Below are 22,154 nucleotides of genomic sequence, written 5' to 3'. Positions count from 1 at the left end.
ATAAAATCTTTTAGGAAAGAAGAATTGGGTTCAATCTTTCCTGAAGGCTCCCGACATATCTTGCCACCACCAAGCGCTGACCCTGAGCAGTCCTGGTAGACATGGATATAGAAGTGAGCTCTGAGTGAATGTGGAGCTAACATTTCTCTTCTCCTGAGGCTCTGGTGTCTGCTCACCAACGGAGCTTATCCCAAGGATCTGTGGTACTGATTCTCGATTGTGAACACCCACTTATAAACAAAATCTACAAACGGACTCTAGGAACATACACCTCAGTGGTGAAGTCCTAGCCTGGTGTGCACAAGGCAAGGCCCTGGTTCTAGTCCTGTCACCAGACAAAACCACAGACTTGAAATCTACCTATTGGCCAGTCTGTAGAGTAAAAAATGGCAAATACAAGAATCCTGCCTATGGCTCCCAGTGTGATCCCAGTCTCAGCCTGCTGTGGGCCAGCAAGCCAGCAGTCCTTAGCTCAAGTCCTGTCTATAAGAACAACTTTCAAATGAGACCTTGGGCAAACTCAGCCACAAAAGTTTATTTTAAGCACCAGTGAGATTAAAATCACATACTTTAGTCCTTACAAGATGAAAAAGTTTAACAAAACACTCATTAACACACTGCCAAAAAAGTGGTCTTGGGGTATGCTATTGATGACATTGAATAAAGGGATGGAATTCAAAGCATTATTCTTTCAGCGGAAGAAGAAAAGACTCACAGCACCGTGCCAGCAGGGTTAGCCGATTACAGGCGATTATAGGCAGCACCACTGTCCGCTCCAGAATGAAACTTCCACAGGTAGCCTTCTAGAACTATCTGCACTGGGGGCTCTCAACTCGGACCACGGGGTACGTGAAAGGGAAATCTGAGAAGCTAGTGTCTTGTTAATTTTTAAAATCAGATTTGCTCATTTTATTACACACGTGAGTGTGTTGCATGCACAGAGGTCTGTGCACCCCATGTGTGCCTGGTGCCCTTGGAGACCAGAAGGGGGTGATAAATCCCTTAGAGCTGGAGTCCTGGGTGCTTGGGAACCAAGAAGAGGCTGGAATCCTGCAGGTGCTCCTAACTGCTCAGCTGTCTCTCTGCCCAGAGAACTGGTTTATTTTGTGCCACTGAGTACAATGGCAAATTGAGCCAATTTTGAGAATAAGGTGTATAAAAACATACAAATCAGTTCTAATTCATCAGATGATGTTTTTTTCATTCGGATTGAAACGTCATATTTAGGACATTTTTCCCGACGATAGCAAGGACAGCTACCAGTTTTTATCCCACATGATTTCGGAATCAGGATTTCCTTGTCTCCTTAAAATTTTAATTTTTCTTTTACCAGATAAAAGTAGAAGACACAGTAACAGCCTTTTACTGCCGCTCCCAAAAACTGATGCTTGCTCTCATGAGAAGAGCAGTCTCATGAGAATAGCATGAGGGAGAAAAAAAAAATTAAGAAATTCGGAAACACATTTTCACACAAGTGTGACTCTGATAGAGACCCAAGCTACATGAGCCACTTTGTAAACCACGAGTAAGTGCAGCTTGACAGTGTTCTTCTACCTGCGCTTTCATGCACAGGAACTAAACCATCCACTTCCACAACAGGCCATCCGCTATTACCACAGAGCTGTTACATAAACAGCTACTCCAGAAACCATCCATTCACGAGGCCCCGTGAGAGCAACATAACTAACAACTATAGGCCGATAAGTCACAGATGAACAATGGTGGCTTCCCTGGAGAGTCACCCAGTCAGAAGGCCACTGGAGTCAAGGCTGAGGCGTGACCCATTGGTCCTGACAACTTGATTTTTAAAACTCATCGATCCAACTGTCACAGAGACCGACAGGCACAAGTGAGAATCACAAACTGTTGACCAGTGTCTGTGAGGACTCACTCACTACCTTCTACCAAGGGCAAGATGGCTTCCCACGCCCATTCATTCCTCCCCACCCCGAAAGGAAACAGCTGCAGATATGACCTCACATTATCTGGTGTGGTGGCAACAGAAAGGAAGAAAACTTTCCTGAACAAGTCACCCCTCATGAGTCACACACTGAAGCAGAGCTGACAGCCCTGGGCCACCTGGATCAGCAGTCAGGGCTACCCAGGGCAACTAGCACCTTGCCTCAGGTGGGTCTCTGTTACTCCCTGTCCGCAGTCTACCACCTCACAAATGGTGCGCCCTGTACAGCCTGCCTGCTAAACCCTCTGCCTCTCTTTCTTGCCAGCAAAATAAGAAGGCAAGTTCAGCATCCTAGAAACTGTAGGGAGCTCAGTGTGACCACAGGGCTCACGCGGGAAGACACACCTGACATGCCATTCCCAGTCAGTGATGGTGTCTCCCTCCCTCTGCTCTGTCCCGCTGTCCCCCTCTCCTTCAAATGTTGCTCCTTTACTATTTCCTGCTAGACAGAAACTCCGCCCTGCCGCTGCCTCTTCATTCTTGCACCACTACATCTGAAGTCATCATGCGATGACAGAGGTGAGTCCAGCTGGAAACGTAGGTCACAACCCCGTCCTGCCTTTGTTTCCTTCTTCTCACCTTAAGCCCTCAAGACTGGACTGGCAGACCAACCCCTGTGCTCGATGTTGACTACAGCGGAAGCATGCTTAGAAGTGCACAGAATCATTGCAAGGGGAGAAAGGACAAGCAGAGGTGGGCATCCCTCTTCACTACTTCACATGCTGAGGGAAGGCGGCATCCAGACGTAAAGAGGAAGGGGAAAGCAGATGTCTCTCATGGACAGAGGCCTGAGATGAAGGCTCTAGTGAAGCAGGCTCCTGCCACTGAAGAGGAAGATGATTCCCGTTCCTTACTGTCCCCAGGAAAGGTCACAGGTCAAATAAGAGAAAGAGTGCAGTTTCTGAAACAGCTCCTCTTGTAGCAGCCACCACACTGCACTGGAAAGGACACTGAACTCATTCACCAAGCTGGTTGCTCTGGGGAGGTGTGTGTTTGCACGTGTGCCCACCCATGCACACTGACATTCAGCAGAGAAACGATGGTTTCAATTACTATAAAAAATTCTGGGGGCTAGAGAGATGGGTCAGTGGTTAGGAGCCCACTGCTCTTCCAGAGGTCCTGAGTTCAATTCCCAGCAACCACATGGTGGCTCACAACCATCTGTAATGGGATCCAATGCCTCTTCTGGTGCGTCTGAAGACAGCTACAGTGTACTCACATACATAAAATAAATAAATAAATAAATAAATAAATAAATAAATAAATAAATAAATAAATAAGGAAGGAAGGAAGGAAGGAAGGAAGGAAGGAAGGAAGGAAGGAAGGAAGGAAATAGATTCTGGACAAGAGCCAAGGACATATCTTTTCCAAAGTCCAGAAAGTGACATTCCCCAAGTATATTTACATGTCTTAAGTCATCAATCTTAAAAAAGTATATGTGTGTGTGTATGTATGTGTGTGTGTACACACACATATTTATTCACACATATATAGATGTATGAACTCAAAGTTACGAAAATCTGTTCAAATTAGAACTAAGTTCCAGAAAGTAGGGCCAGCATATATATTTCTTTAATTTCTTTATTTCTCTTTAACTCATCTAGTCTGACTCAGGAAAACACTATTTCCCCAAAATATCCAAAACCCAAGATCTCTATCCCCCCTTTAGCACATTCTGAGCCCGTGCTGTGCTTTTGTGCTATATCACGCCCACCTGCAGAGCAGCCTTTGAGGCAGATACGGTTTTTAAAACTCCCTGTACTTTGCTTGGTGCAGCTCAGTGCACTTGCTATGTAGGTAAGCACTTGCCACCTGTGCGCGAAGAAGCCCTCTCTAGTCTCAGCACCACACACAAACATACAAAAAAGAAATCACACCTGTTCATATTATACCTAATTATGACATGTGTAAGTGTATCTTACATGTATGACTTTGTAAATTAAACCTCTCTTTCTCCCGCCTCCCTCCCTCCCTCCCATCTTGCCCTCCTTGCTTCCCACTCTTTCTTTTGCCTTAGCCCCACCCCTACCCCACCCACTCCTCCATTCTGTGTCTACCTCTTTCCCTGCCAGGATATTACCAGCTATATTTACATCTTCCTTTACATACAGGTTTATGGACATCTTATTCTATTTGTGTGTGTGTGTGTGTGTGTGTGTGTGTGTGTGTGCGCACACGCACGCACATATGTATGTATGCATGTATGTATGTACATACACAGGCACATATGATCATTTAACATTTTTAATCGTCATTTTTCTTCACATCTTAAAAGGGGAGGGGGTGCTCCTATGTAGCCCTGGCTGTCCTGAAATGCACAATGTAGGTTAAGTTGACCTCTAATTCACAAATCTGCCTGCCTCTGCCTCTCACGTACTGGGATTAAAGGCTGCATCATGCACCTGCCATCTCACGTCACGTTTTCTACACTGCCTTTCTTACTCAAAGGTGGGGTTGGGGAGGGGAACCTTAGAAATTCTACCCAGCCATCTGATAAGGTGAACGCTGGTGTTCTCATCTTACAGATAAGAAAGTGAAGGCTCATGACTGTTAAATGAGATGTCCAGGGCCCCGGGGCTGACCTGTGGTGACAGCTGCCTATCTCCCCACTGAAACGCTCTTCGGAAATCACCGTCCGTCATGTGCCATGTGCCATGAGACAACAGTAGGAAGGACACTCTGCCGAAGACGCAACCACACTGGGCCTGGGCCTCCCAAGTGGAAGGGGGCTGGCTACAGTCTCCCGATCACCAGTGCAGTGTTCAAACACTCTCTACAAAACATGCTCCAAACTGAGGTCCTGCAACAGGCCCATTCTGCCAGGTGAGCACAGCTTCACAGATCAGCTATTCCAATGCTATCTTCTTGAGGGGGCTTCCTGCAGCCACAGATGTCAACCCTCTGGCCCCTCCCTCCCGCGCCCATCCCTCCTCAGCTGGCTAACTTCACACACAGGTACTCTGCTCTCTGGCCTCGCTTCTTACTTCTGACCCCACACACCAAGTCCACTGAGACACAGATATATTTGCTCTGGCACCCTGGTGCTAGGACAGTGGCAAGCACAGAAGTCAAGTAAATGTTTATTGAAGGAACTGTCTGAATGACTATGAAGCCAAGATTAACCTGCTCAGACAAAGCTACTCTTCTATAAAAACAAACAGCAATGTATCTCCCACCCACCCCACCCCACCCCCACATCTGCCTCCTCACCTGCCCTGCATCTGCCTCTGCCTCTGCCCTGACACCTTCCCTCCAGTGTCCAAGTCAGGCTCACCAACTAGGACCCATCACAGGGCACACAAGTCACCACTGAGGCCCATTTGCTAATTTCACCATTCACCTCTTACACTTGGATGTAATGGACTGCGAATAAACTCAGTTATAAACCCAAACAAGCAACCAGGACAGTAAGGGGAGGGAACTGGAAGGGAGAGCACCCTTCCACCATGGTCTCAGACACTCATGTATCACAGCTGATGTCAGACTCTTTCCATCAAGATGACCTCATACGTCATAAAACCAGATCCCTTCAGTGCCTCTGGGCACCTCTGGCAGATCAAATGTGCTTCAAACTCGGTGGCTGCTCACGACTGGATCTCAAAGAACTGGCACAAACGAAGCCACACTCTATTCTGTTTTACAGAGGGATGGACGGACGGGGACACACACACACACACACACACACACACACACCTCTGCCTCTGTTGCTGCAGTCAGGAATAAGGGAAGGACTTTTTGTTTTTATCAGATCAACCATAGAAACAATCATCACATCACAGAGTTTAAAATCACAAGGAGAGACCGGGATACGGCTCAGTAGCTAGGAGCTAATATCAGAGACCCAAGTCCGATTCCCAGTATCCAAATGGGAGCTTCAGAAGCACCTTTAACTCCCGCTGTGAAGGATCTGTTGCTCTAGACTCTGCACATCCGTACTCATGTGCACTGACATGTACATACACAAACATCCACAGAGATATACATACACACAGGGGACGGAGAAAAAGAAAAAAGATAATCTTTAAAACCAAATAGATAGGGGGCTGGAGAGATGGCTCAGCGGTTAAGAGCACTGACTGCTCTTCCAGAGGTCCTGAGTTCAAATCCCAGCAACCACATGATGGCTCACAACCATCTGTAATGAGATCTGATGCTCTCTTCTGGCACATCTGAGGACAGCTACAGTGTACTCATCTATAATAAATAAATCTTTAAAAAAAAAAAAAAACCAAATAGATAGAAAAGAGAAAAATCTCCTCCTTATATATTCATAATTCAATCCAAAAATGATTTTTAAGAATCTGCTATATATGCCAAGTAACAGGACTGCAATTGGTCTTAGCACTCATAATCCTATTTTTTAGTTAATACCATAGAAGCTAGACAAATTACAAAGTAACACAAAACTTTACAGGTGAAAACATCCATGTCTCACTGAAAGGCATGGGGGAACTGACACATCAGTTCAATACCAGAGCGTAAGAACCACCAAGGCGGTGTCTCTCTGCTGGGGGACAGAGGGACAGTCTAAGCAGGATGCTGATTGTTGGAGGTAAGAAGAACCAGAGCTCATCTCCCAGGGGCATATCCATTTACATGTAAATAAACTGCTCCGGTTTGGGGTTATTTGTTACAGGTTTGGGGTTATTTGTTACAGCCGCATGAGCTGTCCCATCCTGACCTCTAACCCCAACAACTGAGGTCAAATGAAGTCAGAATCAGCAAAGCATAGCAAAGCACTCAGAACACGAAGACAGTGGGACTTGGTTATTCCACAATTCCAGTTTCTTTTCAAAGAGATACAGAAGCATCTGTGAGTATAAGACAGTCATTTGTGAGCCTGAGGCTGCTGGTCATTTCTCACAGAAGCATCAAACTCTGATGGGAGGGGAGGATTGAACACTTTGTACCTATATGGGAACCCCTTGGAAAAAGAAGAAACATGAGGAGAACGTTCTAGAAGCCAGTGATGACACGTTACCGACCTTCTGGACTGCTGTGGTCAGGTCTAGGCACAGTTGGATGATTTTGTTCTTTGTCACCGACAGATCCGTGATCCCTGTGAATGGAGCCCTGGGAAGGAACAAGAACTCTCTTTAATGAGGGATGGAGAGGAGACATCCCGCCCCCAGAGTCCCACCCCAACACTGTAATGCATGGCTACACTGCAGGCTTAGGTTTTCTTGCATTGTGCATCTTCTTCTGAACATATAATACAGAAATCTGACCCGAGGACCTGCTCTTCTTACAGCATCCAAAGAGGCCGTGCAAATTGCCAAGGCAGAAAAGCAACCGGTAAACTGTCCAGTTGTATTACCTATGAACTGCAGCAAGAACCATCATGGTGAGCTATTCTGAAAGATCCCAGCAGCACTAGCAGCTGTCTAATTGCACTTAAGGCCTGCTCAATAATGATTTCACGCCTGTAAATTTAGCCAACTTCCTGTGACTGCTGAGGCCACGGAATCCAGGAGAGCCCCCAACTGCAGTTTCCTAAACCAGTGTAATGTCTAACTGAGTTCTTAATCCTGTCCTTAAACTCACAGATACATGTATCTCTTACCCCTCACCAAAAAAGTTTCTTTAACAGTAGACTGAGATCATTACAGAAAACAAACTGGTCAACACGCAGAGATCAACTTGTCATGGGGTACCTGCCCCCGGGTGAAACATTTACAACACAACACCTACAGCCAAGGCTCAGGGAAAACTGGGGAAGAGGGCACAAGGGGAGGAGAGTGGATCCAGGAGGAGTTGTGAGGAGGAGGGAGGTTGAATAGGAATAAGAAACATTGTATGAAAGTCTCAAAAAATTAATAAAAATATTCTACTTTAAAAATAAACAAACAGGGGGCTGGAGAGATGGCTCAGTGGTTAAGAACCCTGACTGCTCTTCCAGAGGTCCTGAGTTCAATTTCCAGCAACCACATGGTGGCTTAACAACCATCTGTAATGAGATCCGATACCCTCTTCTGGTGTATCTGAAGACAGCTACAGTGTACTTACATATAATAAAAATAAATCTTTAAAAAAAATAAAATAAACAAACAAACAAACAAACCAAGAATCAGAATGGAAAAAGACAAGACGCTGAACTGAAGTGAGTCAAGCCGGGTCCACTAACTGCTCCATGCCATCCCCACACTCCAGCGCTAATGCTTTATCTCAGTAAAGTAACCTTTAGCTCAGTTCCACTGCCTCTGACCTAGCGCTCATTTGTTCCTGTTGCTGACCTTCCAAGGCACCCTAATATCTACCTCTGACCCATGACCCCTGAATTCCAGGGAGAGGGAGACCCAGGGACAATGGCTTCTCTTCCTGAGGCAAGGTTGAGGCTGCTGAGTGACCCAGGCCCTCCGTGTGCCCTGCCCCAGGCTGCATTAAAGCACAGCTTACCGATCCAGCCAAGCCAGCAGGGCCTTGGCAGCACCAATGAGCTCCACCACAGAAGTCAGGAACTCATTGGGGGGCTTGCGGGACGTGTTCCCATCATAGGCCGGGCTCTTCCGCCGGCTACTTATGTAATTCTGCAGATTGTGGGAGGATGCCCGCAGCTTCAGAACCAAGTTCTTCATGTTATCAGTTTCAAGGCCGTAATTCTGCAGTAAACAGATTCAAGAGAGAAAAATTCGAAACTATCAACAACGTCTCAAAATGACCTGGGAGACCCTGAGTAGCTGGAGTAAGTCACCCCACCCACCCCACCAACCTTCCCACACTCTGGCCTGTACTCTGCTCTCCCTTAGCCTCCTCCTGTCTCATGGGGCTGTGTTCTCCCCAGCCCCTTATTGTGAAATGCTCTTCAGGTAGATCAAGGAAAGAGAGTCCATCCCTATCCCTCAGGCCTGGGCAGATGACCTCGTTGGGCCAGGACTCCTGACCACTCAGTCCAGAGCAAACTTTGTCTAACTGATAGGTGGTAGGGTTACCCTTGTGAGGAAAGCTCTCCTGAGCAGCAGGATGCTAGCAAGTACATGTGTGTGCATACACAGACACACTTGCGCGTACACACCCACACACACACACATATACATGCACATGCACATGCACACGCACATATCAGACATCAGAAGCTCACTCCCCAGATCCGACAACTAACAATGTCTCCTGAACATACCACTGCATGTGTTCCCTGGGATAAGTATAGTGCCTCTGGTTACTCTCCAGCCTGACACCTATTTGTGCCCCATCTGGACCACAGGCCAAGCCAGGGTTGTCTGTGTGGCGCTCACCACAGCACCGCAGGTGATGAAGAGATGGATTTCCAACAGAAAGGGAAGGAGAAACGGCAACTCTATCTGCTCACCCACAATTTAATCTGTGCTCTCTGAGCCATGTTCAGCTTACAAGCAGGCCTGCGTTAGAAACATCAATTTCAGGAAATCACGGCAGGAGCCTGGAGGCAGGAGCTGACTCAGCCGCCTTGGAGGGTGCTGCTTATCATGGCCTGCTCAGCACCAGCCCAGGGGTGGTCCCACCCACAGTGGGCTGCACCCTCCAGTGAATCATCAACCAAGGAACTGCACCACAGGCTCTGCCCACAGGTCAATCTGGAAGGGATATTTTCTCAATAGCGGTTTCCCTGATCCCAAAGGACTCTAGCTAATATCAAACTGACACAAAGCTAGCCAGCACACTGAGTGTCTCTTATCCGAATGTTTTAGATTCTGGATGGTTTCAGATTTTGGAATATCTGCATGCATATAACATATCTTGTGGATGGTACTCAATTATAAACGTAAAATTATTCATCTTTGATTTCTATACAGGGAGGCAATCACATATTGTATTGCTAGAGTGTCTGTGCCTTGACCGTGACCTTAGAGAAGATGAGATGAGCATCTCGCGCCGACATTCCAAATGTTTCACAGGTCTCCCGTCCTCAGAAGACAGAGGCTCCGCCTGCATTACGCTTTAACTGCTGAAGAGACTCAGGCCCAAGAATGGTGACACCTGACTACACGGGTGACCAAAGACAGGCTGGGATTCAACCTCTGGCTCAGCATGCCGAGTCCGTCCACTTCCCAACACACAACCCAGGGGAAAGCCAAGACACGAGATGAACATAGGATGGATGGACAGCAGACAAGAGTAAGACAAACTGACCAGGTGTGTGGGTACACACACTTCACCCAGCAACTAGGAAGCTGAGGCAGGAGCATGGATAGTTTGAAGTGAAGTAGGACTACATGCTGCATCTCAAAAACCAAAGAAACAGAAGAATGAGGAAGAGCTGGCAGACCCAGTGCAAACCGAAGAAGCTTAATTCATGGATGTTCTCTAGTCATGGACCTAGCTCTTCTGGAGCATCAGGACATGTCTGAACGACCCCAGCCACCCCTGTCAGGGACAGAGAGGGGCAAACCTGCACAGTCTACACTTCTACAGCAAACATGCACAGTCTACACATCCACAACACACATGCACAGTCTACACATCCACAGCACACATGCACAGTCTACACATCCACAGCAAACATGCACAGTCTACACATCCACAGCAACATGCACAGTCTACACATCCACAGCAAACATGCACAGTCTACACATCCACAGCAAACATGCACAGTCTACACATCCACAGCACACATGCACAGTCTACACATCCACAGCAAACATGCACAGTCTACACATCCACAGCACACATGCACAGTCTACACATCCACAGCAAACATGCACAGTCTACACATCCACAGCAAACATGCACAGTCTACACATCCACAGCAAACATGCACAGTCTACACATCCACAGCACACATGCACAGTCTACACATCCACAACACACATGCACAGTCTACACATCCACAGCAAACATGCACAATCAATATACATCTACAGTATACACACATTCAAGAGTTTGCAATAACTTTCTCTTTCACTAAGAAATGATAGGTTAGTAACAACACAGGGCTTTGGCTTTAGTGAAGATGACTCTAAACAGACTTCATGGGAGGTTTAAATGTATAATGCTTCTAGTTAAAAAAAAATTTAAAAAAAAAAACTTTTCGGAGCTGGAGAAATCACTTGGTGGTTAAGGCTGCTCTTCAGCGGACCCATGTTCTATTCTCTGCTCACAGCCATCACGACTTCCTTCCCAGGCAATCCAAGGCCCTCTTCTATCCCCTGCAGACACTGGGCACATATGCAGACAAAACACCCAAACACACAGATTGAAAATAACGTTTTAAAACGTTAAAGAAGAGCTAGCTCAGCAGCTTTTAAAGTTTGTATAAACTTAAAATTATTTCCTGTACTAACATCAATATTCGATCTAAATCTTGTATTCACTTTTTTCCCTGCCACTGACGTTTTTTCCCCTAAAGTCTAAAATAGAATATCTTCATTCAGCAGAGAAGAAGAAATAAGGATATGTTCCCACCATCACTTTTAATATCAAAACCTCACAAGTGATGGGTAAGGCGTCTACTGGACACAGAGTGTTTGGAAGGGAAAGCCTGTGCCCAGGATGCCAGGGAACGTTCCCTCACTCTGCCAATTACCCAGGTGCCGACATCTATGGACATTCACTAAAAGCAGGGGAGGCCAGTGTTCGACAGCCAACATTACCAGGAAGACTTGGAATTTCTGTTCCTATATGACACTTACTTCCAGGGCACAGTGGAAATTAGAATACATCTTACTGTTGCAGAAGACACTAACTGGCTTTAAATAAAAACAAAGGGGAAAAGGCTTATTTTACAACTGGTTCTTTTCTTTTTCGGCTGGGTTTGTTCTGGTTGGTTTCTTTCCCCTCTAAATAAACTACAAAACTAGAAAGATGAGGTATATGTACACTTGAGCATAATTTTAAAGCTGGGAGTGGGGAGACGTCCCCTCCCATTTGTCTCTACTTCAAAACAGAGAACAAGACATGAATTAGCTGGGAAGAGTCCTAGTGTGGCTGGGACATCAGGAAATGTGGGGCTTTCAGGGCCACAACCAAATGGAAAAGGAACACTTTCTCAGAGGAGATCTGATGGTTGTTCTCATGAGTCTTTCTCCTAGAACCTGTCTCCTTCACAAGCTGCTCTTCACAAGGTGCCATGAGGATTCAAACTGAGCTAAGGTACCTCAGTGTCAGAGTGTTCAGCAGAAGAGGAGCAAGAGGAGGAGAAAGAGGAGGAGAAACTAAAAAATGAAATACAGCTCTAAAAGCCCTCTCCGGCTCCTTCTGCCTTGGTGTGACTTTGTTAGGACCTAGTCATCACCAACCCTCTCCAGGTCTGGGTGAGGAGCTGGGGGCTTTCTCAACTGGCCAGAAATGAAGGAAAGAGGTAAGATCACTAGGCTTCTAGACACTGAGCTTAAACATACTTTAAAGGTACCACACACAGCCTTGCCTCTTCTTCTCTACGGTGCTTCAAGCTCTGATCATGCTCTAATATGTGTGACCAAGTAACATGGAATCAAGGTAAACCCACTGCCTCCATTACTGCATGGCAACCCAAGAAATATGTCACTTATAGTTTTCTGTACATTATCAGTCGCAGCAAGATCGAGTCAAATAAAAATGACCAGCAAAGACTCCCCGCTGCCTAACATCTCTCCACCAGAGAGAGATTTTTTTGAATGACGATTCACAGGTAAATGATGACCAATGAACGGCCTGAGAGGGATACAATGCAGACATACTATGCTGGTCCATACAGCCATTTCCCTGAACTACAAGCTTGGGGTGGCATCACTCAACACTGGTACAACTCTAACCCTGTTCACACCTCATCCTCCATGAACCTTAGAGACACCTATCTTCCACCTCCATCTTCAAGAAACCAGAGCTCCACCCGCTTTGCAAAGAACATGGGTCTCCATGATGTTTCTCATTGCCCACTGAATGTTTCTGGCCAATGCTGTCCAACAGAACATCGGCAGTCCTGTGCTCCAATATGGCGGCCACTGACACCCACAGCTACTTAGTACTTGTGATAAAGCTAGCACAACGAAAAGCTGACTTCTATTTAATTGTAGTTAGTCCTCCCATGAGCAGTCAGATGTGGCAAAAGCTCCCTCATGAGAACAGGGCAGCTATGGTGTGTGTCAGTCACCCTCTGCCCCTGCAAGTGGGGGAAGGGGGAGGCGGCTTGAACTTGGGATGGTATCTAACTATTATCTAACTATAATTCACCAGTTATTTATAGACTCCCTCTCTCTGTTTAGGTCCTTCTCCATTCTATCTGTCCTTATCATTGTTCCAAAACTCTCCAGTGATTTCTTAACCCTACATCCTTTCTTAATCCAAATTCTGTTCACTTCCTGCCCATCAAAAAAAAAAAAAAAAAATCAGCCACTAAAACTAGTTTACCTAGAAACCTCTGTACAGAACCAGGGCCAAACTACAGCTCCACTTTAACTGACCAGCAAGCAAATTATTCAATGCAAGACACTCACCCACGTAACCATCCAAACGTGCACAGGGCAGCGGATGAAAGTAGCACCATTTTACAGATTATATGAAGACTAAAGTTACTTAATAAAACCATATTAGACTCTCTCCCACCCAGACAACCATTCACTTGCAGCCTCTTCCCCCGGCAATGCAGACAAGGTACACTGCTGTTCAGAGTAGCCCCCGTGAGACTGAGGTCAGAGCCTGGTCTACAGAGGAAATTAGTAGGAAATTGTAGGGGATGAAACACGGCTTTAGTTCTGGCATGGGTCCAGCTTTGTTCACTTTGGTGCAACGCTTTCAGAGGCAGCAAAAAGGAAAGCGCAGAGAGACTGTCCACGGGGCCGCTGCTATTTCTCCTCCCCCAACCCCCGGACGCACAAAGCAGTTTTCTTGTCCTTAAAGTATACAGCAACCGAAAAGACAGACACAATGCGCAGAACATTCTAGCAGCAAAGACTGCAAAGCTGTGTTTCCCAGAAAGCGTAACAGAAGTAAACCCAAGCATGTTTGGCTCTGAAGAGCAGACAGTTTTAATAATAAACAGGATGCTTGGGCATATCCCCAGCAATGCAGAACACCCACGAGTCCACGGCCGCACCGACGGTGACAGTTAGCGTACAGATGAGGGGAACAGACACCACATTCCCCCGGGGATCACAGGAGGAGTAGCCTGGAGCGGAGCCAAGATTAGGATCCAAAAATCCTGTCTCCCAGGCCAGCACGCAGACCACTTGGCCACTGCGTCTCCCTTGTGACAGCTCGTTTATCAACCACAAATAATTTCCCCATTACTCTCCTAAACAAGAGCGGAGCATCTCAGAGCAGAAGACAAGGCTCTATCCATTTTAAGGAAAAAAGGACACTCACACTGCAGGGAGTATTATATAATCGGTGGAACGCAGACCAGCAGGGGCGACATCACCACGCCACCTCCATTCCCACCGTGCTGGGTGATGTAATTGTATATCCCACTTGGCTCAGCTTCAGAGTATTACTAACCCGGCCTGAATGCTGGGGAGGGGGAGGGCACCCAAGCCCGACAGTTAAGTGAACATTTCCTAAGCATGGCACCATGACAAGGGACCTGAGCCTCACCCATGCCAGCCGGTTTGTAAACAAATGCCTTTATGGGTGTTTTTACGCCACAGCTGAATGGATTGCCTAGGAACCACAGGTACAGCCACACAGGACTTGGGCAGGGTTCACACACCCACCCTGTACACCGAAGCTCTGGAGCAAAGTTCACATTCCTGCCCATCCAGCTGCCATTTCTTTGGTTGGTCGTGTCGAGCACAAACACCGGTTATTTAAACAGAGTATCTGTGAAACTCACGGTGCCTCTTATAGTAACAGAAACAGACGTGAACATTTAGCATTTCTCGTTTCGACTTTGAAAACGGCATCCTCATTAACAGCTGTCCCCATCATTCTGTGCTTTACAAAAGACCGAAAATAAGCCTAACACAGACACGGTTTTTTGGTAACAGACCACACTTCTCTGTACATGAGACAGTAAACACTTTGGGTTTTGGAGGGACACGTGGTCTCTGTTAGAGAGGCTCTGTTCTGTTCCTGCAGCACAAAGGCAGCCTCGGATAATACATGCATCCATGACTACGCACACTGGGTTCTAATAAAACTTTATTAACTGACGGGGGTGTGATGTTTATGTGAGCGGGTGTAAACGTGGATGAAGGCTAAGGCGCTAGAATGAAGACCAGGATAAAGATAGATGCTAGGGAAGCGCGGGTAAACAAAGAGATAAATGTGCCAATGAAGAGGAAAAGAGCCTGAGGTGGGATTGAAGAGGATGGGAGGCAAGGATGGAGGAGAGAGAAGGGAGCAGAACCTACTCAAATGCACTTTGTTTAAAAACACTGTGTTACAAATACCTTGCGTGCTGATTTTTAAGTGCATTCATTCAAGGGGAAAAGAAAGGGTTTGGGGAAGATTGCTCAAACAGTTGGTAAGATACTCACCTTACTGTACGTGTGAGGCCCTAAGATCAATGCCCAGCACACAGATAAAAATGCCAGGCCCAATGCCACAAACCTGGATTCCAGGGATTTGAGAGGTGGGGCCAGGAGGATCCCTGGGGCTTACTGGTCAGATAATCTACTCTTAACTGGTGAGCTGGAGGCCGACGAGAAAGACCGTCTCAAAGGTGGACAGTATTTCCATGGGTAACACTCAAAATTGTCCTTCAGCCCTGACACATACACACGCATGTGCATTTAACACTTAATCGAGCACTCACACATACGCATGCATATGTGCATAAAAGTGTGCCAGTCTAAGCTCACGGCTCCTCGTTTGCTAGCCTTTCCTCTAGAAGCTGCTTTGTTTCCTCCTCTGATTTTTGCCGGTACTCCTTTGCATCCTCTTAAGAATGTGAGGATGGGCTGAGCCCAAGAGGACTGGAGAGTCACCACAGAGCAGCTCCCCTTCTCCCAGACTAACCAGTGCGCAGAGAAGGTCCACAGCCTCCAACACCAGCTCTTGGTGTCCGATCCGCGTGACCCCCAGTTCCTCGAGATCCTGGTGGGAGATCTTTAGCAACTGCTCCCCATCTATCTTCTCCCGCTCAAACTTGTGGACGTACGGCTGCAGGCAGTCATCCAACCCTAGGAAAAGAAAACATGAAAAGCCCGTTATTGCCATGGTGGCCCAGAGCCCACGTTAAATCAGTCTTAGCAACTGTCGGACATGTGTTCCGACCGACGGGCCCCTCCCTTCCCTGTGACATCTTATCTCGAACAGGTTGGACATGGGCACTGCAAATTCTCAAGTGGATCCAGCCCAGCATGGCTTTAGGATAGACACTTCCCATTTCCGGACAACAAAAAGGGTAAACACCAACCCCCACAGACTTGAAGCATGTGTATCTGTATTAAATACAAGCTATCTGATTTCTAACCAACTCCCCTCCCGGGACAGCACTCCTCTCCCAATAGGCCTGCCAATCAAGATGCTGGCAACTGTGACTGATACATAGCCCGCCTGGCAACAATACCCCAGTAACAATCAAGTGACTTAAGCCGAGCCAATCATGATCTTCCTTGATACATGATATGCAGATACGAGAAGACAGAACCCAGTCAGAAGTCACAGGACACGACCCTGGTGGTGGGGCAGCACTCCTTTGGTCAGTTTTCTGAGAATAAACTCCTTTGAGAAAGAAAGGGAAAATGCTCTGAGAGCCTTCTATCCCAAAAATTGAAACAAATTCCCTGTCTAGCTTAAGCCTGTTTGTATTGCGTGTCTGTCCACTGTAACTGGGAATTTTGTGGTGAACACAGACTTTAAGGGACAAGACACCGGCCCCAGCACCAGGGATTTTTCCAGGTCAAACACTACTCAAATAATGTCTCATCTTAAAGTTAATAAAGTGGCTAAAGTAAGGCGACTCAGCAGCCCTGGGAATCTTTACTCCTGAACACGGAACTCCCAGGCCAACTTCTTATCATGTGATTATGGGGGAAAAATATTACTCCCAAGCAATTAATCTGTTTGATCTTAGGAAGAAGTTGTCTTAGTATTTCAAAAGACTATATTTATATGAGGTGCAAAGAGACACTATTAATACAACTTCAATCTCTACATGAAGGACAAGCATTCAATATAACTGATCAAAGCCTGTGGAAAACATCCCTGAGCCCAACACAGATACACGTAGATGAACACATGTGTGCAGACACACAGACATTCTTGCAAGCATATGTATGTATCTCATTCGACCTTTTTAAAACCTGTGTCATGCGAGTGGGTAGCTCTCAAAGTTGGAAAAGGTATATATAAATTGCTTCATTTACTTTTGGCAATGCTCAAGCCCATAGATATTAAAATCCGACATGGAAGATAAACTCTGTCTCTGCCTCACAAACTTCCGCCACCGTCCTCCTGACAGGACACTCAGAAGAGAACAAGGGTTCTGAAACTTACAAGCAGCTGTGATGGTTTGAACATGCTTGGCCAGGGGAGTGGCACTATTAGGAGGTGTGGCCTTGTTGGAAGAAGTGTGTCATTGTGGGCAAAGGCTTTGAGACCCTTGTCCTAGCTCCCTGGAACCAGTCTTCTAGCAGCCTTCAGATGAAGATATTGAACTCTCAGCTCCTCCTGTGCCATGCCTGCCTGGACATTGGCATGTTCCCACCAAGATGATACTGGACTGAACCTCTGAACCTGTAAGCCAGCCCCAATTAAATGCTGTCCTTATAAGAGTTGCCTTGGTCATGGTGTCTGTTCACAGCAGTAAAACCCTAACTAAGCAGATATCTATACAAGAGGGGCCTAGTCACAGCAGGATGCTGCAGACACTGGTGCAAACCCAACCCACTCCCAACATCCTTGAGTGCTGTCTGTGGCACACAAATTAGTCAGACAGTAGAAGTTAAGAGCACCTGCACGTATGGAGATAGATGCCCCAACTGGGGTCAAAGGTCACCCCAATCCTGGCCTACCAACTAATGTCCAACCGCAGACCCTTAGCAGTCCATAGGACCTTCAGTTCTCAATGATCAAAAATGGAGGAAGCGAAGACAAACCGCCCTAAAATGTAGACATCTCTAAGCCTTGTCATGAGCAAACCCAGCACTCTCCTCTCCTCCAAGATGCGGCCTCCCCTAGCCTACTCCTAAACTTTAAAAGGATGTTTCATTCGCCATAAAAGTTGATGACAATTACATCACCCTTTAACCTTCTCGAGACTGAACAGTGTCCAACTAAAACTGGAATACCGACAGACAGCCTAACTCCCAAGACCGCAGAATATATTTAGAGAGGCTCCAGTGAAGTTGCTGGCACACTTTCAACCCCTGTCCTTGCAAGGCAAATAGAGCTGAGAACACGGGAAAAGGTGGCCATCTGTAAGCCAAGGAGAGGGGCCATGCTGTGGCCAGGGTGAAGCTATAAATGTGTCCAGTCAGCCTCACAATCGCTGACTTCTCTGACAGGAGAGCTGGAGGCAAAGCACACAGAGCTAGCTAGCTGTCCTAGTCCACACTCATCCACACGTATAACCTTTCCCCTCATACAGATGTTGCTCGTGGTGCCAGGAAAGATCACTACTCAAAGTTCAGGCACAGTGCTAACAGACTGGCTCACGTTAGTTTGTGCGATAGAATCAGTTCTACCATTAAACTCACAGCAAAGGGCTGGGTGTGTGACCTGGATGCTACAGTGTTTGGCTAACACACATAGGTTGGGGTTCCATCCCTAGCACCACATAAAACCAGGCATGGTAAAGCACACCTGCACCCCCCAACTCAACCGATGGATAAGCAAGAAGGTAGATGTTCAGTGCCAGCCTCCGCTATGCAGTAAGTTTGAAGCCAGGTGGGATACATTAAAACCTCTCTTAAAAATTTTTTTTACACTGAACAAACTATATACCATGGCTACTGGGTAAACAGCACCCAGTAAGGTAAGAAGTAAGGAAAAAGACCAGAGTCCTGCTTGAATTTCCACAAAAAACAGAGGAAACAGGGTGTCAGAAGCAGAACTAGGACGCTAAGGAAGCACTTGGGGCCTAGAAAAGCCTAAATGGGTTTTAATGAACATTCTAGAGCACAGGTTACAACAGTCAGAAACTGACAACTGAAGATAACAGAACATTGAGCATAGCCTTGAGGTTTCTAAGGTGCGTAAGCAGTCTGAGCTCAAGTCACCAGGAGCTTGGAGAAGCTGGATTATCGAGTGCAAGCATTGTAAGGACATACCCTAGTGTGGTTCACACTCTTTCCTGTAAGGTAGCATAGACACTGAATGGCTGTCTCTTAAACAGCACTGCCACAGAGCTGTATTATCCCAGTGCACTGTTGTTCATTGATCCTATTGTTTAGAATACAATTAGGCATTCACAAACAGCTAATTTAAACTATTACACAGCCCCACAGTAGAGGGGGCTCAGACATGAGTAAACCACTCTAACAGCTTTGGGGCCTGCTGCAAGCCATTCTGCTGCTCTGCTCACAAGTGTACCTACTGTCAATCTAGTCTTTGAGGAACTTATAAGAGATGTATGATTACCTAGCCTCTTGGTGGTGGTGGTCTGCAGTGCAAGGGGCAGGGAAAGGGGTGGGCCCTTAGCAACCAAGAACTTAAATTCTATTTCCCAGTCTGCAGGGAAGACTAGGTTTTTCCACGTAACAAATTAAAGAAAATGTAAAAACTTTACTTATATGTCATGACCCCCCCCCCAAAAAAAAAAATCAGGAAGAATTTCAGTTTACTAATGTGACCCAACTCTGGTAAGCTCACTGGGTTTCTCAGATTCTTATGTGCTTGAAAGTGTAGGGACCCAACGAGCACCCTATACTGAGAAAGAAGAATGCTGAAGTCCAAATGGCTGGTTCTGGCCCATTATAATGTTTGTTATTTACTTTTAACACAAGTTTTGTCACACCAAGTCCTAGCGAGATTCTTAAAGTCGTGGCTATACATCAGAGATAATATAAGGCAAGCTATTAAAAACATCAAAACCAGGCTGGCAGGACGGCTCAGTTGACAGAGGCACCTGCCGTCGAGCCTTAGGATGTGGGTTCAAACCCCAGGACACAGAGAGTAACAGGAGAGAACTGATTAGAACAGGTTGTCTTCTGGTTCCCATGGTACACACATGTGCACACATACAAATGCACACACATATACACGTGATGGTCTAAATGATAAACAACCCCCAAAGTTCTGGGACTTTGAATGTCTGTGCCCAGCTGGTGGAACTGTTTGAAAGGGCTGGAGGTATGGTCTTCTTGGAGGAAGAGTATCAGTGGAGGCTGTCTTTGAGAGTTTAAAGGCTCATGCCATTTCTAGTTCGCTCTCTCTGCTTCCTACTTGCAGTTCAAGATGTGAGCACTTGGCTTCCCGCTCCAGTTTTCACTCCTGCTGTGACCCTGATATGCGAACTCTCACCCTCTGGAACCACAAGCCTCCTGTAAGCTGCCTTGGCTGAAGGCTTTAGCACAGCCAACAGAAAAGTAACCAATATAAAGGTTTTCTGGTTTTAAAAATGTTTCTTTCTTAAAGAACACCATGTGCCTAGTAGTGTAGCACTCGCTATATTACTTGTAGAAACAAATGGTTTCAATTTTTTTCAGACTTGCATTACTTTTTATATGTCATGGTGTTTTGACTATATACATGTATGTGCACCATGTGTGTGCCTGGTCACCTCAGGGTCAGAAGAGGCATCAGACTCCATGGGATTGGGCTACAGACGGTTGTTAGCCACTATGTGCATGCTAGGGATCAAACCTGAGTCCACTGGAAGCCCCAGATGCTGAGACATCTCTCTAGCCCCTGAAAGTCTACTTCCTATAGGAGCTATGTGCACAAGAGTCACTTGCTTAAGGAAAAGCAAGCATGACCCATATGTGTGAAGAACCAACCACCTCTCATGATAATGCACGAGCGCGCGCGCACACACACACACACACACACACACACACACACACACACACACACACTAGCTCCCCCTGGCCCCCACTGCCACTTTATCTTCCTGTTTGGGTTAATGACCTTGAGGTTGACAAAGTACGCTAGGCTCAATTCTTAAAACCATCTTCCCTGGGTCTCAATCCCAGGTCCCCACTCTCTGTCCATCGCTGCAGTCACCTGTACCTGCTAGGCATCCCTCATCATTCACACGGCCCAAGAGAGAGAGAGAGAGAGAGAGAGAGAGAGAGAGAGAGAGAGAGAGAGAGAGAGAGAGAGAGAGAGAGAGCGCTCCCCAAAGGCCTCTATGTAAGTCTCGTCTCGGTCCCTACCCACACTTTAGGAGTGTGACTTGGGGAGGAAGGTAAGTCACTCAGGACTTACCCACGAAGGAAATACTGGGCTCCTTCTAGCTGTCGAGATGTGTACACAGTCTCATCAACACCAATGCGCTCCCACCACCATGAGCTGCCACACCAAGGGCCTAAAAGCAACCAGCAAAGGAACAAAACCCCAAAACTGAGAGCCGACTGAAAGCTTTCCTCTTCTGAAGCTGATTGTCTCGGGTATTCTGCTGCAGGAACAGAAGGTAACTCAACCTCACCCCCACCATTCCTTCTGAACTGCCACAGCTACACTCGGCCCTTGCCTGGGTTTCTACAGGAATCTAGAAGACAGGTACTCAGTCTCCTCTTCCTCTTCACGACCCTCCGGAAGTCCTCTGAGCAAACCCATCCTTCTCACAGCCAAGGCCATGCAAACATAGTGCTACTTCTCTGCGATCCCACCTTCTACCCACTCACCCAGTAACTGAGGCTGAGAGAATGCTCATTTCTGATGACTTTCCCCCAAAAGCACCAATGGTGCCCATCACAGCCTTGCTCACACTCAGCTTTGCTGAGGTCAGTTCCGGTGTGGGCCTGTCTCCCGTCAGGGGGGCACAGGTATGCTTCCCTTTGCATACTAATGCGCAGCAGCAGTGCTGAGTGGGTGTGCCAAGGCCGGACTGAGCCTGGGAGCCTGGCCCTTTGTAGAGAAAAGTCCGCAGGCCCCTCCTTAAGCTTCCGGCGGTGACATGTTCACAGTGGTGACACACCAACCAGGCAGAAAAACAGACCAAGCCAGTCTATCTGAAATTAAGTGACCCAAATTATCCTCACTTCTCTTAATATGTCTGACAGAGAATTTTTAAATTCTGAACATGTTCCAGGAGACTCCCTTTGTCTTCCTGAAGTTACATACTGAGATATAATTTGCACACTGTAAAATTTCCCATATCCGATATGTATTTTGACGAGTTTTGACTGATATGTACAGTCGTGGATCCATGCTGCAGTTCCACCTCCCCAATGGAGGTGCCCCTGTCCATGGCTGA

The 22,154-nt window shown here is 46.7% G+C and overlaps 1 protein-coding gene across 1 annotated transcript in view; it reads right to left on the bottom strand.

Moving 5' to 3' along the window:
• The window catches only part of Cnksr3 (CNKSR family member 3), a 91,225-nt gene that overhangs the window by 26,648 nt on the left and 42,423 nt on the right, over window positions 1-22,154 (bottom strand). Inside the window, exons 2-4 of the mRNA XM_032894769.1 lie at window positions 15,809-15,972; window positions 8,357-8,559; window positions 6,946-7,033 (exon numbers count right to left, since the gene is read on the bottom strand). Coding sequence (XP_032750660.1) covers window positions 6,946-7,033; window positions 8,357-8,559; window positions 15,809-15,972 — 455 coding nt within the window. The remainder of the gene's footprint in view (window positions 1-6,945; window positions 7,034-8,356; window positions 8,560-15,808; window positions 15,973-22,154) is intronic.

The sequence above is a fragment of the Rattus rattus genome, chromosome 2, assembly GCF_011064425.1.
Source record: "Rattus rattus isolate New Zealand chromosome 2, Rrattus_CSIRO_v1, whole genome shotgun sequence".
NCBI classification, from domain to species: Eukaryota; Metazoa; Chordata; class Mammalia; order Rodentia; family Muridae; genus Rattus; species Rattus rattus.
Note: the sequence above shows the minus strand (reverse complement) of the source record. Positions and strands in the feature narration are given on the sequence as shown.